Source organism: Cinclus cinclus, chromosome 18, assembly GCF_963662255.1.
Source record: "Cinclus cinclus chromosome 18, bCinCin1.1, whole genome shotgun sequence".
Classification (NCBI taxonomy): Eukaryota; Metazoa; Chordata; class Aves; order Passeriformes; family Cinclidae; genus Cinclus; species Cinclus cinclus.
In genome coordinates, this window is record NC_085063.1 from 682,740 (window position 1) to 698,680 (window position 15,941).

The following is a 15,941-nucleotide window of genomic DNA, read 5'->3' on the forward strand; positions in this document are numbered from 1 at the left end:
CATAATCAAGAGAAAGAGATTGGCAGATGGCTGCACTGCTGCCCTTGTCAAACCAGTTGTTATTTAGCTTTCCAGTTTCAGTATTTGTAAGTGTGCATTCAAGTCATGGATGTCTTGATTCACCACTGAGTATGTTAGTATGTTTATATTAAATTAAGTCAGCTTCATTAAAGACTGAAAATTGTTCCCATGACATAGATACTTCATATTTCCCAAGTCAAGTTTAATAGATCATGAAGCTATTACATGCACATGCACAAAATACCTTATGAACAGCATTTTTAACAATAGGTTTAGAATTGTGTGCAGTTAAATTAGAATTTATGTGCAGTTAAATGCCCCTTACTCTCCCCAAACTCTGTATCTTTAGCTGTCATGGACTGGGTTGCACAAAACTGACAGATCCATCATTCTTAGGAGCTCTAAAATATTTTAAGTACATCAGAGAATGAAGCAGGTCATATAAGTAAGGTTGTGCAGTTTACTGGAAGTTTGTTTCTCAAAACTAATTTTAGTGGTCAAGTGTTTTCATGTAATAGATTCCATCTTAGTATAACCTCAGACAAAATCTGAAGTAATTTACATTTTTTAAAAAAGTAACTCAGCCCTCTACACCCAGATTTGAAAGGTTTTTAGGAAGTGATCCACCATCAACCAAAGCATTATGAAACTTCTTGTTAATAAATGTAGACTTGAGATCAGGGTGGTAGTTCTGTTGGTAACTTTCTTTGTAACAGCAGAACCTTGCATGCACAGAGTAGTGTCTGCAAAAAACTTCCCTTTGGAAGTTTAAACTGTGTGGCTATAGAATGATAAGTCTCAAATGTATTCTGCAAATTGACACATCCCTTCTTTCTCATTCCTACAGTGTACACAACTACACCCCCAAGGTTGGCGAGATTGATACAAGGAGGGCCATTCGTCAGGCCTTTGATGTTTGGCAGAGAGTGACACCACTTACCTTTGAAGAGGTCCCTTACCATGAAATTAAAAATGACAGAAAGGAGGCAGATATTATGATATTTTTTGCTTCTGGTTTCCATGGAGACAGTTCTCCCTTTGATGGAGAAGGTGGATTCCTGGCTCATGCTTACTTTCCTGGACCGGGAATTGGAGGTGACACTCACTTTGACTCAGATGAGCCATGGACCCTGGGAAATTCTAATCATGATGGTAAGAGTGCAGGTCATCTTTCCCAGCAAGGATAAGTTGGATGCAGACACACTGACAGGCTTTCAACTAGAAAGTATTTGCTTGGTGGAGCTTTCACCTCCCATACAGTAGTTCAGATGCTTTCTAAATATGTATTCTATTTTAAATGGGAAAAGAATATTATTAGTTTGTTTGTGGCTGTGCATGGTGTGAATTTTAGGAGTGAACAGAAGAGTGTGTCTGCTGGTTTCTTGCATATTATCGAGATTTGGGCCTTAATTGCTACCAGAACTCTGGGAGGGAAAAGATGAACAAAAGAGTGTTGAAATTGTATCAAATGGAATACTTTCCAAGGGCAATTAAAGTTAGTTGTAAAAGTGAATAGAAAGTTGAGAGTGAAGACATTTGAATGTCAGTTTGTTTTGATCTGTATTTGTTTTCTCACAATCTGGAATTCCTTATCCTGTCAGAGTTTGGGGCTGGCTGATTAGTTAAGGGAGACTGATGATTGGGACAACTGTTTTAGTCCTATTAAGCATGAAGAGTTTCTGCATTTTATAGCTTTATCTTTCTCTCTAAAGCCAACGAGTCCTTTCTGTTCTCTTTTCAAACTTTTGATTGAGGATTGTGATGCTTTGTAAGAAGTTTAGGCTGATAATCAGAATTTCACAGTGGCTTCACAAAGTATCTCTTCAATTTCCACAGTCCTAATGGTTTGGGAAGAACAATGTGTCTTTAAGCCTTTATGGATTCAAAATAATGTTTTTATATTTTGATAAAGATTAAAATTTTACTTGGACTGTAAATATGTCTTGATTTTTAAACTACATAGAACCCGCAGTGGCGTTGTGCCCATGATTGCCTAAGGACATGTGCAGAGGTGATGTCTTTCATTAGGCTAAAGAGTATAGTTTGAAAAGCAGAAAAGCTTTCAGGCATACAAGACCCCTTCGGACATGGCCTACAGCTGACAAGCTTGCGTTCAGAATGGATTTCAAATGAGGAAAATCCCTCAGAGTTGTGAGACCGTGTCAGATCATCTTTAACAGGAGCTGTCAGGTTCAGGAAGGCAGTGCAAATTTGTAGGAAAGCAGAAATGATGGGATACTTGTCTTTGTAGGGAAAGAGAGGTAATGTTTCTTGGCATGTGTAAATGACTAAAGGAGGAGTAGACTGAGAAAGAGAGAGGTGGGGTGTGGAGAGGGGAGAGTGTGGAGACTGTGGGAAGTTATAGTGTGACCGAGAAGCAACGTTTTGCTATCTCGAAGTGTTAGGAATTTTTATTCCTAGGTTTGTGGCTGGAGGGCTCCCTCCAGGATCAGGAGCGACAGACAGTCAGAAGCTGAGTGGTTACCTTGTGAGAGCTGCAGTGTGTGAGAGTGAGGTGTGTTTATATGTGTCAGTGTTCTCTGCCACTTCAGTCTGCTCTCAGTGGTTATTTGAGCTCAGCTGTGGGAGTGTGGGAGAACCAGGCATTGGATATGGCTTCCCAGGAAAGCCCATGTATGAGAACTGGGAGTGCTGGTGTCTGGGGTAGAATGTCCTTACAGGAAGGTGGAAGGGAAGGTTTTGACAAGTTGTACTTGTCTTTTTCTGCTCTCATTTTCTGCACAAAACACTCCCTTCTGAGATAAACTAAACAAGGTTGGGAGCCAGCTTAAAGACTGTCAGGGATGGCTCTGCAGAAAATTTTCCATCCTTTGGTAGGATATTCTACCATAGGTGATTACTTCTTCAAGGATTTTTTTTTTGGATGGAGTTTTTAGGATGGTGTTTGAGAGCAGTGCATACAACGAGTAGAGGGTCTCTCTTTTCATAAAAGTTATTTTTATGCTATTCCTATCCATGTGGCTCTTTCTTGATGTACTTCTGTGCTGTGCTGAGTGACTGTCATGAGTGGTGTTCTCAAAGGTCATGAATTGGTATTTGAGGGGCTGGTGTGCACTTTGTGTAAGAATTGATAGAAGAATTGAGATTTCCTTTTCAGAGGATGTCACCTCTGTATTTGCTTTCAGATTAATGTGCTGCATAGACTGGGCTGCACAGACTCTTTTAAAAAAGTCACTAGTGAGGGTGTTGAGAATGGTGGGGCTGTATTTGACCCTTCCATCTGGGGTAACTGTTAATGATAGAAGGGGAATTTGATATTTTGAGGGTGAGAGGGGTAAGGCTGTAGTCAGAGCATTACAGACATGTTGTGTAAGGAATTTGGTTTTGCCTGCATCCTTTGGTGTGCAATTGTGAAAGTGAATTGTGAATCCTGCTTTCTCACTGGATGATCCTGGCCTCTTTAGGGAGGCGTTTCCTTCTGTTTTACTGTTCCTTGTCACTGGAGCACTCACTAGCTTCAGGTTCTCACTTCTGACATGTTCTATTTGAAATGCTTTTAGCACAGCTTGAAGATCTTCTTCTTGATCAGAGGTTTCCTGTTCAGTTCACTGTCAATTTTCATTGAAAATAAGTTATTAATGGTGACAATATCATCCGTTTAACAGGAAGTGTTTCTTCAAACATGGCCTGCTATTCCTTAAGATACGATTTTTTGTGGCAACAGAGTTGATCAGTCTGGAATTGAAGAAGCCTCAGTGAAAGAATAAAAAAACCATACCACTAAATCTTTAGTAAAGCTCTCATTTATTCACATGCAAAAGAGGAACTGGTTTGGCCATTCAGTATCTGTTCAATGATTATAAGAGTCTTGAAATAAGATTGAAGTAACAATGGTATCTTTATATCAACCCAAAAAATATCACAGTGTAAAATGTTCTGCTCCTGACAAGAATGTGTATAAGTTGAAGTGAAAGTTTGAGCAATCTGCCTTGGGGCTCTCTTAGCCTCACAGTTGTGAAGGTAAATCTCTTGTCAACAGTGCAGAATGCTGAAACTGGTGCCATACATCTTAGAATATTTTGCTGCCCTCTCACCCATATAGTTTTATTACAAATATTCCAGTCTGATCTGAAGCTTTGTTTTTGTTTGTCTGCATTTGTTACACATTTGTTATGACACCTGCAGAGGTCCAGTCCATCTGTGTTTGGAAGCAGCTGTCACCCCACAGAATAGCTGCTTTGCAGTCTTCACTGGCAGTACAAATTATGTGGATAAAAGTGAAATAATTCCCATGAAATTTCATCCACTCATGAAAAATGAGAAAGATTTGAGCAGATCTTTCTATGCAAACAATCATCTCCAATTTGTACACAGAGAATGTGGTGTGTCCTATTGATGAAAGCTTCTGTCTTGTAAAGATGCCTTGTGGTAATCCACTTGGGTTATTGACAACTTTATCATCCCAGCTAGGGTATAGTTAGTTGGGATTTATATACTCATTATCATTTTGCATTGTCATTATTGTACTGATTTTTGCCCTTGTGGACAGCATGGCCACTATCATGTCCCTTGAAATTATTGGTGTAATCATAATAGCTGTGATGCTGTTGGTTGTGCTCTTTAGCCCTTGGTAATAGGGGCACATGCACCAAATATTTATTTTAATATTTAAATTATTTATATGTTTATTTTATTTTTATATGTAATATTCTATTTTCTTCTGTTGTGAAGAATGACCCCTGCATAGGCTTTCAAAGTGAATGCAAAGTTTTCTTTCCCCTGGATATTAGTTACAGTTCCACTCAGGAATTTGGTTTCTTTAGACAAGTAAGACTGTATTTTCAATTTATGGTTGCTGATTTATCTTTGTAATTGTACTGTCTTCTCTGGAATTCTTATAAACAAACTGTAGAAGATTAATTTAGATAATCTTATTATGAGGGTGGGGAAAACCAGGTAGGAGGTTGAACTCCTGGAGCAGCTCTTATTAACTGGGATCATAGGATACAGAACTCATTTGTTTTCCGGTGATAATGTTGATGAGAGCAGCTGTAAGCATGAAGCAGAACATTAAGAGTTTGGAGGAACCAAGGCAAATCAGAGAAGTGATGTGACAAACAAGATGCAACCGAAAAAGAGTGGGACTATTTAGAGATAAATCACCTACACAGCCACACATGAGGAGCAGCTGGCATGGTCACAGTGGTAGGGACTACTCTCCTGTTTTTCCTGGAAGGTGCTCTTCCATAGGAATGAAAGCAGCTGTTGGCCTTCAGTTCGTCCCACACTTTTTAGGCTTTGCTGCCTGGCACACAGAGACAGGTGAAGCTGTGTTTGGAGTCTCTGTCTTTCAGCAGGACCTGGGGTGCAGCTGCTCCCTGGCCACAGGGCCCCTCTTAGCTGCTCAGATGCAGCATTTGGTCAGTGCAGGCTCAGTGTCCCAGCCACTGGTTCTATCAGAAGGAACACCAGACTTTCCTCCCCTTTCTTGAAGTTTTGGGTATTTTTTACTTGAAATGAGTAAAAAGAGCCAAGTATGCCTTCAACTGCCCATCTCAAGACTCACAACACTGACACGTTGCTCAGGCAGCAAAAGCCTGAAAGGGGGTGAACAGATGTGGCAGTGCTGGGTTCTCTCCCTTGGCACCTCACTTGGCTCAAGCATAGAGGCAATGCATGAAATACATTATTAACTGGCCAAATCAAGTATTTACCAGCCTTTATGTGGAACTAATAATTATAGGTGTATGTAACTCCAAAAACAAGTTGAAAAGGAATCATGAGTGGCTGAAAGTTTTGTCAGTTTAAATATCCACGACATCTAACAGCTCTTATATACCTCTTGACAATTCAGGCATTTGTTTCATCCAGGTTAATTACAGTAAGTAAATTTTTATCTCCAGTTTAATATTGCAAAGAGTATTAATAATAATCCCAGAGAAATCTCCATCCTGGTGTTTTAAAATCAAAAATACGTTGCTGTTATGCATGTTGCTAACACCATACCACTAAATCTGTGGTCTGTCAACCCCCTGCTGGTAGATTAGAGAATCTTTTTAGTAGTAAAGTGAGGTATGACCTCGGGTATCCATACTCTGCTGGGGATCACCAGATTTTACTTATTTCACCATGCCCAGAGTTGATCTCTAAGACCCTCTCTGTCATCTGTTGTCATGTAGCATTTTGGGAGTGTGCCCAGGGCAGCCACTGCAGCTCCTTCAGGAAACGCCTGCAACTGAGGAGTTATTTCTGTACCAGCCCCAGTGTGGCTCAGCTTCATGTCGCGTGATCATTGTACAGATCACAGAGTCCATCTTTCAGTGCCTCTCTGCCACGTCTGTACCAAGTTTTCTCTGTAAATGTAGGGTGGCCACTGTGGCAGCTTTTTAGATGATTGGCAAGAAATGCTGAGCTTTGCTAACAGCAAATAAACAAATTTTTAATTGTTCCAAGTGAGTGTGTCTCCCACAGATTCCAGTGGGTTCCTGTAGGGGCTTTTTTGGAAAGCTTCCTGTTAAGCTTCTGAGAGGAAGCCAACCAAAAATAATGCCAGAGTTTGGAAGACACTGGCAAAGGCAGTATGGGAGATGAGATTTCACAGATCACCTTCAGTTAATTCAGTGCTAATTCAGTGCAAGTGCTTCTGCAGAAGCTCTGGAGGAAAAAGGCTTGCACCACCATTGGGAAGATTCTGTCAGCCACAGAGGAGAGGAACTGGACAGCTTTTTCCCTGTGATTATAGCACGAGCAATAGCATTGTTTCAGCGGGCATCTACCTTAACAGCAGAGGCAAGCACTATTGGAGTCACCATCTGCACATGGCATATGTTCAGGAGCCTGACCAGCTTCTTCAGGACAGCCAAATGTTGTCCAGGCTGATGAATGTGAATATTCAGCAAGGATCTCAAGGAGAAAATTTTGGCTTTTGGTAGCTAATTTTGGAGCTTACTGACAGCCTGTTTGGGGGAATGTAGAGCTTTAAGCTGATGTTTAATCTGCTGATCAGTGTGTTTAAAGCACTGGAGGCTTACTGTTTTCTGTCCTGGCAGTATTAATATCACAGACCTTCTTGGTTCTTTGGACATTTGTATCTCTATAAGCAAGATGAAACCAGGGGAACTGGGCTTGGTCAGCCTAGTGAGGAGGAGGATGGGGAGGAAGCATCTAATAGCAGTCTTCCACCTAAGGAGATATTAGAGAGAGAGGAGGGAGGCACTCTTTTGGAGGTGGAGGAACAGAAAAAGGAACAAAAGGCAAGGGCAAAAGCTGCAACAAGAAAAACTCCACATGGGGTGTAAGGTATAAACTTCTTCACCTACAGAGTGGTACAACTCAGAGGCTGCACTTGGAGAGGTTGTGGGGACTCCATCCTTTGAGACTTTTGGAACGTGGTTGGATGATGTCCTGAGCAACCTGCTAGAGTTCAGAGATTAGCCGTGCTTGAAGCAGAAGGTTAAACTTGGTGGTTTCCAGCCATGCCTTTCAATCTACATTTTTCCATAATTCCTTAGCACTGCCATAGACAGAATTGGAGTTTCAAGAACTTAAAAGCAAATTGTAGTTACTTCTCATGGCAACTCTTAGCCATAACAAGTTATTCAGCTCATAAAATTCTCTGTTTCTATCAGCTAGTTCCCTTCTAAAAACAGGACTGTTTACTATTGAAATCTTTCATGAGGGGGGACCGGTGATGCTCACAGGTATATGTACAGCAGGCAATATTTTTTGCAGCTGTTTGATTCTTATGATGAAGTACCTCCAACTGTTCCTTTTTTTATTCTTTTTCACGCCTAAATGTACCAGGTTTCTAGAGCATTGACATATGAACATAGAATGTATGTTAGAATATCCAACAGATTCCCTGATACTAAAGGGGGTGTATCAGTAGGTTTGGCTTTTTCTAGATAAAGACTAGTCATACAATTCTTCATTAGCAGAAACTTCCAGGTGTTTCCAGGGAACTTAGACAAATGCAGAGTATCCATCTGTTGCTTTCTTTTTGTCTTTTAGAGTTGTACTGGCATCCATTTTCCTGGGTTGACTCTCTACTCTCTGCTTGCTCCCCACTTACCTGACTTGTACAAGTGCAGTGCTGCTTGGAAAAGAAAATGCACCTTAACCCCTGTACCTTCACCCAGCAAACTGCCAGAACTTGCAGTCTTTTCTCCTTGAATAAGTCCTGTTTCCTCTGCATCTTTCCTCGCTTTGTCTCATTCATTTCTTATTCTAGTACTTTTTCTCATGTTCATCTTCTATGGAAGTACTGAGAGTGTGAATACAATGAGTAACTCATAACAGAGAACGTGTGTAATTTTTGTGCTCTTTGGCTGCTAAGTAGATTTTAAATTTTCTTTCTTTGATTTCTCATATAAAGAACATCTCCACATCTAAAGAGTTTTGTTCTAACAAATGGCATTTTGAATCCATCATTTTTTTTCAGGCTTTTTCAGACACTGTTGTTGAAAATGAGCATCAGCGTTTTCCAGAGTGAAAACCAGAGCTGCTTTGAAGTTGCTCTCGTGTCCCTTAACACAGAAGACCTTTCATATACCCACTGGAAGTCAAGTAGGGCATAAATTGTATTAAAATTTCAATTTATTCTCTCAGGCCTTTTGATGATACATCACCAGGTCATGCTGTTGCTTGGTACTTTGTGCTTTGCAGACCAGTTCAGTGTTTAATCTCTAGGAGAGACCTACTTAACACTGGTTTCATCATGTTTCTGCTTGGAGAGAGACTCATTCACATAAGCCAGAGCTCTCTCACATCCTACGGTAATGTTAAACAGATTTGAGCAAGCATATAGATAGATGATTTCAAGACAGCTGGCCACAGTAAAAAGAAATCAAATCAGGCAATTTAAATCAGCAACAGTTTGAGATTACACCCCTGTCCTGTCAACCTAAAGGAGAAGAGATGAAGCCCATCAGCACATGAAGCCCATCAGCACACAGGGAAGATTTCTGTCTTCAGATTCTCCTCTCCACCCCGGACAGCCTCTCTGTAAGCAGTGCTTTCTTTTGGTATGTTTGCTGTCATTCTACAAACAGCAGTGGCTTCACATTGCAGGCAGAATGTTAAAACTTGGCAGTGCTAGTTATTGATTACAGGTGAAATTCATTAATAAGGGTAATGTCCAAATTCCAAATTTTCAAAACACTGTACTTGTAACAAGTACCTGATGGTACTTGTCAATACACCTGATGTTACAGTGTTCTTTAAAGAAAAATGTTATCCCACTGCATTTGTTAGTAATCATTCAATGGACAGAGTATGAATATAGTTATGTAGGTGTTTGGAACCCTATTGATTTATGTATAATCAAAGTAAAATATTTTACTTCCTTTCACAGAGAATTAAATACTCTGGATTCACGGGAAAGAGCCAGTAAGGATCAAAATGATGTGTCATTTCCTTAAAAAGGAAGAAAAAAAACCCAACTGTGAAAAAAAAAAACAGGTCATGAGAATCAAGGTGAGCCCAAAAGTCTCTTTTTATCACTCTCCTTTTGTAAAGCAGAAACTGATGATGTGAAATGAGCCAAAAATGGAGCAGTGTCTTTCATAAACTTGCCTCATTCTGCTTGCTGAAGGGGAGAGGAGAAAAACAATAGGCCATCAGGAAGAAAAAAAACAGAAAAATAGAAGAATTCTTCTAAAGAGTTTGCAGGTCCTCACAAGCAGAGGTGGATTGTAGCATCAGCAGAGAAATGGCACCTAGTACTCTGGATTTAGACATCACATGCAAACAGCAAACTTGGGAGTTGCTTAAGTTACTTTTCTCTTTCCTGTTTTTTGGAGGAGAGCTCATGGTTTGAAAAAGTTTGACTAGTATTGCTTTCTCTACCCAAATCCACCAAGAATATGACTCTGAGGGGGAGATCTCTTCCATCCCAGCTGTCTTGTGTCTCAGTCCTACTCAGCCTTTACAGCCTCATCAGGAACTTCTATGTCAGGGGAGCACAAAGACAGAAAGTCTTCTGTTGTAGAGAACACCCTTGCTGTGCTGACACAGAGCTGCTGTCATAGCTTCCAGAACAACACTTGCTCTGCCAGCAAGAGGAATTAAATATCATTTCAACCTGATGGGCAGAAAAGGATTCCAAATATCCCAGACTGGATTGTCCACACTGACTGAGCCAAGACCTGGGGCTTTTTAGTTACCTTCCAGTGTTTCCACACAGCTGGGTCAGGACTGAATTCTGTCAGTACACCCTGCTGTGTTTAAATACTTTCAAAATACAAACAATAGCTCCTTTTCAAGACTGATGGAATGAAAGTCATCTCTACATTTTTTGCATTTCTATGTTTTTGGTTTTTTTCTTTGCTGCTTTAGCATCTGTTTGACCAAATTCCCTGCTGGTACAGGCAAATAGGAATTTTCATTCTGGCATTAGTAATTATTTGATATTGAATTGTTTATGGAATTACAACCTACATTTGTGAAAGATGGGGTTAATTTTTCAGCAGAGCACTCTTACTGTCAGGCTTCTGAGCTATCTGAAGTGGCACAACTGCCCCTCTGTCTGATTGCCCACCCTGTCAGTTTTGGTCTCACCATTCCAGACCATTAGTTTGTATTTTCCTCTGAATTTCTATAGGAGGTTGTCCTCATAGTGCCCTCTGTGCATGTCAGATAAAGCACAGCTTGCACCATTAGTAAAGTGTATAGCACAGCTATCACCCTTGATTTGCACACTACCTTTTGGGCAATAAAGGCAAATTACCTTTCACATTGGTAACATAATGTCGTTCTTTGTCCTTCTGCAGTCCCTTGGTCTTGTGGAGATCTGTTTTAACATGGCTGTGGTACATTTGCTGTTAAAACTGCAGATCACTCCTTCTTTATCCAGGGAGGATGTTTAGGCACTTTTCAGAGTTTTTGTTAATTCCTTAAGAAGCAACATACATGTTAATTGCTACATGGAAATAAATAAATTTACAATAAATGCTTATGAACAAAGTAACACCTGTATTTCTTCTTAACATGTATTTTCTTCCTTTCTAGATAGTAAAGCTGTTTTCCACAGAATTCCACAGAGGGGTATCAGCCCTTCTTCAGGGTCTTCAGAAGATTGAAGAGCTTTCCTTGAGTGGAGAATGTTGTGGAGGTGAATGGAGGAGCACAGACAAATCACATGTTCTTCTGTTGGACAGGTCAGACCTACCAGGTCTGGAGATGCAACAACCAAGGCATAGCTTAGAGTAGCCCTAAAGCTTCTTTAAGTTGTGCTTTGCAAAGTGTTGTCTCTATGTGGCTGCTGAGGTGGAAGGGATCCTTTTAGTGTATTTAAAGCATGCTTTTTAGTGTATTTAAACCATCTCTTCTGTAATTGCCTGAGGCATGCTATTGTCACACACAATTAATCATCTGACTTCTTCAGTATCATTCTTACTTCAATAAAATTTCAAAATATAACCTTCATATGTGTTTTTAATTGTGTCTGAGTACACTGCAATATGTGTGTTGGCAGAGTGATATAGTTCATAAAGTATAAAACTAGCACGACAAAAAGCAGAGATTCAGTCTCTTTTCTACTGTTAATCAGATATGCAGTGTTATTTGTACTTCTGTTGTCTTAGAAGCTGTGTCCTGGATTTTCAGTCCCCAGTGCTGTGTGCTCTCCAGAGCCTACCCACATGTACAACTGTGCTCAGGGATAAACACTGATGGCAATAACTGGTAGCACTGCCCTGATGGAGTCCCTGTGACTGCTGCTGCTAGCTGACAGGCATTTATTTCAGCACGTGGCTTCGCTGGCCTACAGGAATTATTCAGTGAGTTACTTAGCCAAATAAAGCATTTTGGTATGAAATTTCATAGTCAAAAGGAATGACAGCTTCACAAAAAAAGCTCTCTCAAGGTGTCTGTTGCCCATTGAATGGTTTCTCCAGATGAAGATTAAAATCAAAGAATCAGGAGGGATGGAGTTTGAGAGTTGAACGAAGTTCGTACATAAATGGTTTATCTATCACTCCAGTGTTCTCTGTTCTGTTGCAATAAAACCTTGTGTTTCTTTACTCTGCAGGGAAACGTACAATGTTACAATTTGAAAGCAAAGATCTGGGTTTGACATGGGATTATATTGCAGGTTATCTAGAGTAAATTAGCTCATCTGGGAGCACACCAGCTAATGAGGTTTGTCCTGTACACAGATTGTTTTTAATTAAGAAAATTCAACTTAAGCCTGTATTTCAAGGTGTATAGAGCCATTGAGCTGGATGTAACCTTAGCAGCATATTCACCTGGTGTAGCACTGTGATAATGAAAGATGCTTAATAGTGCTGTAGGTGTGTTCTCAGTTGTCGTTTTCTGTGGTGATAGCATTGTGCTGGTAAGGAAAACACATCAGCAACTTCAAAGCTAAATTAACTTTCTTTGTGTTTAGCATAGCAGGTCAAACTATTTTGCTCAGTGAGCTGACTTACTCCCACCAGTTTTACAGGGTCATCTGCTTTCTGATGCTCACTGATGGACTTTGGGCTGCCTCCTGAGAACTGGGAAGGAAGAAGCTCAGGCAGGTCTCTGACCAGATGGTGCAAATGAGCAAAAATTGTTGTATTTCTCTTGGGACTGTTTCCTCCAAGTACAGATCTTTCTTAACCCTACTATCTTACACAGGTGCCTGGGATACTCCGCAAGTTTTTGTGGTTATTTGGTCTTGGGGGAGTGGGTTGAACAGGAAATTAAGGAGGTGTATCCTATTGCCTGACCTTTTTTCCATAGCAAAGCATCAAGTTAGGCTATTAGTTCTCCATCTAAATCTTTCTCCAAAAAGATGGACCCTATGGGGAAGGCTGTTTGGATGAGAAATGTGAAGAACTGGGAGGTGAGAGACCTTTCTGTATGTTCAAGAACCAACAGAAACAATGTGGGAGGTACAAGCTACTTTCCAGACTCCTCCAGCTCAGCAGTGGGTGAGAACACAGAGAGCCCTCACAGCTCCAGACTGAGTGCTGTGGGAGGAGAGAATCACATTGGCAATTTTACACCTCAGTATTTTCAGAGCAAATCCTTGCTCACCCTTTCAGAAGGAAATGAACATGTTCTCTTCCATGCTATGGAATTCCCTCCCATCAGCGAATTAAAGGGAACTTGTTGCTTAATAATAGTGATATCAAGTGACCCTTCAAGAGAAAACAGGATGATGAATCCAAGAGCTGGATTTTTGGGAACTCTGGGTTTCTGAAATGGTCTTCAGACTTCTTTCTCCCATCTCTTTCGCCGATGAAATGATGTATCATTTGTTCTCTGAGAATGATGATGTTGTTTCAGATCTGGGACCCCCTTAGAGTGTACATCAGGATGGCGAAAGGAGATGATGGGCATGCTGGAAGGAAAATATAAACAGATGTGTCTGGGAGGAAGCTGGAATAGAAAGATGAGAGGATTAAACAGTGTTGAGAAATTTTTGGGCAGGGAGCAGGAGAGGAAGCTGTGTGTGCTTCTGTCATGACTGCCTTTCAGCAAAAGCAGATGGGAAGCAACCACAGCACTGAGAATCAGGGTACTTTGAGAGAACTAAGAGGAGCTTCTTGTCCTGCTTTCTGTGGAGGTCAGTTAATTTTCTAGGAATTCTCTTGAGCTCTACTTCATCTGCTTCAGGCACTGTCCTGGGTTTATCCCTGCTCTGGTTCGGGTGGCCTCTGGCCGTGGAGGAGGAGAGCTTTTCCACTCCATTGTTGATCTGCCCGCTGTGGCTGTGCTGGAACTGGGACAGCTCATTTGAGAGTTTCTTACCCCTAGTTGCAAGAAAGCTTCCCAGCCAGCATTTTCTGTGTTCTGTGACATCCTCACAAACAACTGCCAGTCAGAATGGTGATGTAAAACTGGACAGAAGCAGCTGCTTTTCACAGCTGTGTTTCCAAAGCATAGCTGGGAAAAGTGTGTTTCTTTTCCATAGTGGAAGAGCTGGTTGGCCTGAGCACCATGGTGGTTGAGGTACTTCTTCAGGAATGAGCCTTCATCTTGCTGATCATCACACAACTCTTACTGGTTGTCTCTCTGGTGATCAAGGAACAAACAACATTGATCTGCTGGACCTGATAGCTGAAGAAATGTGGGTAGTGTGAAGATCAGTGGCATCCTTGGCTGCAGTAACGAGAGATGGATAAATTCAGGATATGTGTGAGAGGAGTTGCATGAGTACTGGCTAATACCTTGATGAAATGACATCAGAGTTGTAGAAGAGTGCACATTCAGTGAATTTGAAGATGACAGGAAATTTGAGTAGTGGTTGATAACACTGCCCAGTGTTGTTGAGAGACCTCGAGAGGCTGGAGCAACAGGCTGACAGAAGCCTAAGGAAGGTGAGCAAGGGGAAATGCACAGCCCTGCCCCTGGACTGTTGGTGGCCCAGGGACTGGGAAGCAGCTTTGCACAGAAGGACCTGGGGCTCCTGGTTGTCAGTAAGTTGAACATGAGTCAGCAGCACAGAAGGCTGACAGCATCCAGGGCTGTCTCTGGAAGAGTGTGGGCAACAGGTCAATGCCACCAGTAGATGATCCTTCCTTCCCACCTGGCACATCTGGAGTGTCCTGTGTGTGGCTTCCCAGTACCAGAAACTTGACATTCAAAACCTGACAAGACAACCTGCTTTGCTTGACCTTGCTTGAGCTGGGCATTGACCAGACAACCTCCAGAGGTACCTTCCAGCCTCAACCATCCTATGAGTCTGTGGGATTAGTTTTCCACCTGTAAGGTGGGCTGGAGTTTATTTTGGGCAGAAACAAGTTATTGAAAGCTATTTAAAACTAATTTAACTTAAGACAGTACCTGATCTTATGCTCCTGGTAAAGATTTAGCACATAGAGGCAAATCACTTCGATAAATTTATATGTAGAGTTACGTAGAGACAAGTTCAAAACCTGCTGGCAGTGCAAATACTGCAGATACTTTAGCAAGGAGGAAAATGCCACCAAGGGAAGGTGAGGGAAGAGGTCTCTGAGCACAGGCACAGACTGTAAGCCTGTGGTGGGTGATGAGCAGAGTCTCATGAATCAGCTCTGTACCTAGTGACCTTTACTGTGGACTTCCACGTGTGAGTAGTTGTGGTAGTAGTGAAAATGATGCTTTCATGAGTGTTTAGGTGAGACAGGAGACTAAGTCTATTCAGTTTTACAAAAGGACATTAAATCTCTGAATCCCATTTGGAAGCTGGGTGCATTTTCTAAGCTTGTGTGTTTTTGAAAACCTGTGAAGAGTGATCAGTCCTCCAAACTTTACCATAAAACTACTTCATGGATTTTATACTATCCTGTTGGACATCGTATTGACTTGTTCTGCACACACCAGATTTTTCAGCAAGAGATGAGAAAAAAGTACTAAATAGGTCTCCATTTGAATTTCCCAAATACAAAAATTCTAAAATTTTACATAAATATGTGACTAAATTTTAGGCTGTATATGTTTTTGGACAATTGTATTTGAAAAATTATTTTAAATGCATTTGTATATATTAACATATCTTGCATATTCAGATGCTTTCACCCTTCAAGTCAAATATTTAGAGCATTTAACAATTTTGGGATGGTATGTGTGGCTGGGGCAGCACTGTTTGGTACTGACCTCGGGTATCTTCAGATGCTGCCAAGGCTGCTTGGTGTGGAGGCCTAGCAGACCCCTGAAACTGCTTTGTCTTGTTTTTATGCGTAACAGTGAAGCAGTAACTACTTAAAAAGTGGAGATGGTTCTGTGTGAGTCACTGTTGCAACTCCTGTCTCAGGGAGAGCTCAGCACAGAACTGAGCTTTGATACCTCCAAGGCAGGTGCAGCTGGAGCTGTGAGGTGTGAGCCTCTTTGGAGAGGCTGCAGAGCAGCCACTCAGCTGCCACTGACAACTGATTGCCAGTGTCTGACTGCAAGTGTTCTTGGTTTCTGCCATGCCAAAAAACCAAAACCAGACGAGCCCAAATTCAGGCAGAATTGAGGGCTCAGACATTTTACTGCCGTGAGGAGAC

General features: G+C 41.3%; 1 protein-coding gene across 1 annotated transcript in view; it reads left to right on the forward strand.

Annotated features, from left to right (window-relative positions):
* Nucleotides 1–15,941, forward strand: part of MMP24 (matrix metallopeptidase 24) — a 42,150-nt gene that overhangs the window by 10,029 nt on the left and 16,180 nt on the right. Inside the window, exon 4 of the mRNA XM_062505183.1 lies at nt 869–1,173. Within this exon, the coding sequence (XP_062361167.1) occupies nt 869–1,173 (305 nt within the window). The remainder of the gene's footprint in view (nt 1–868; nt 1,174–15,941) is intronic.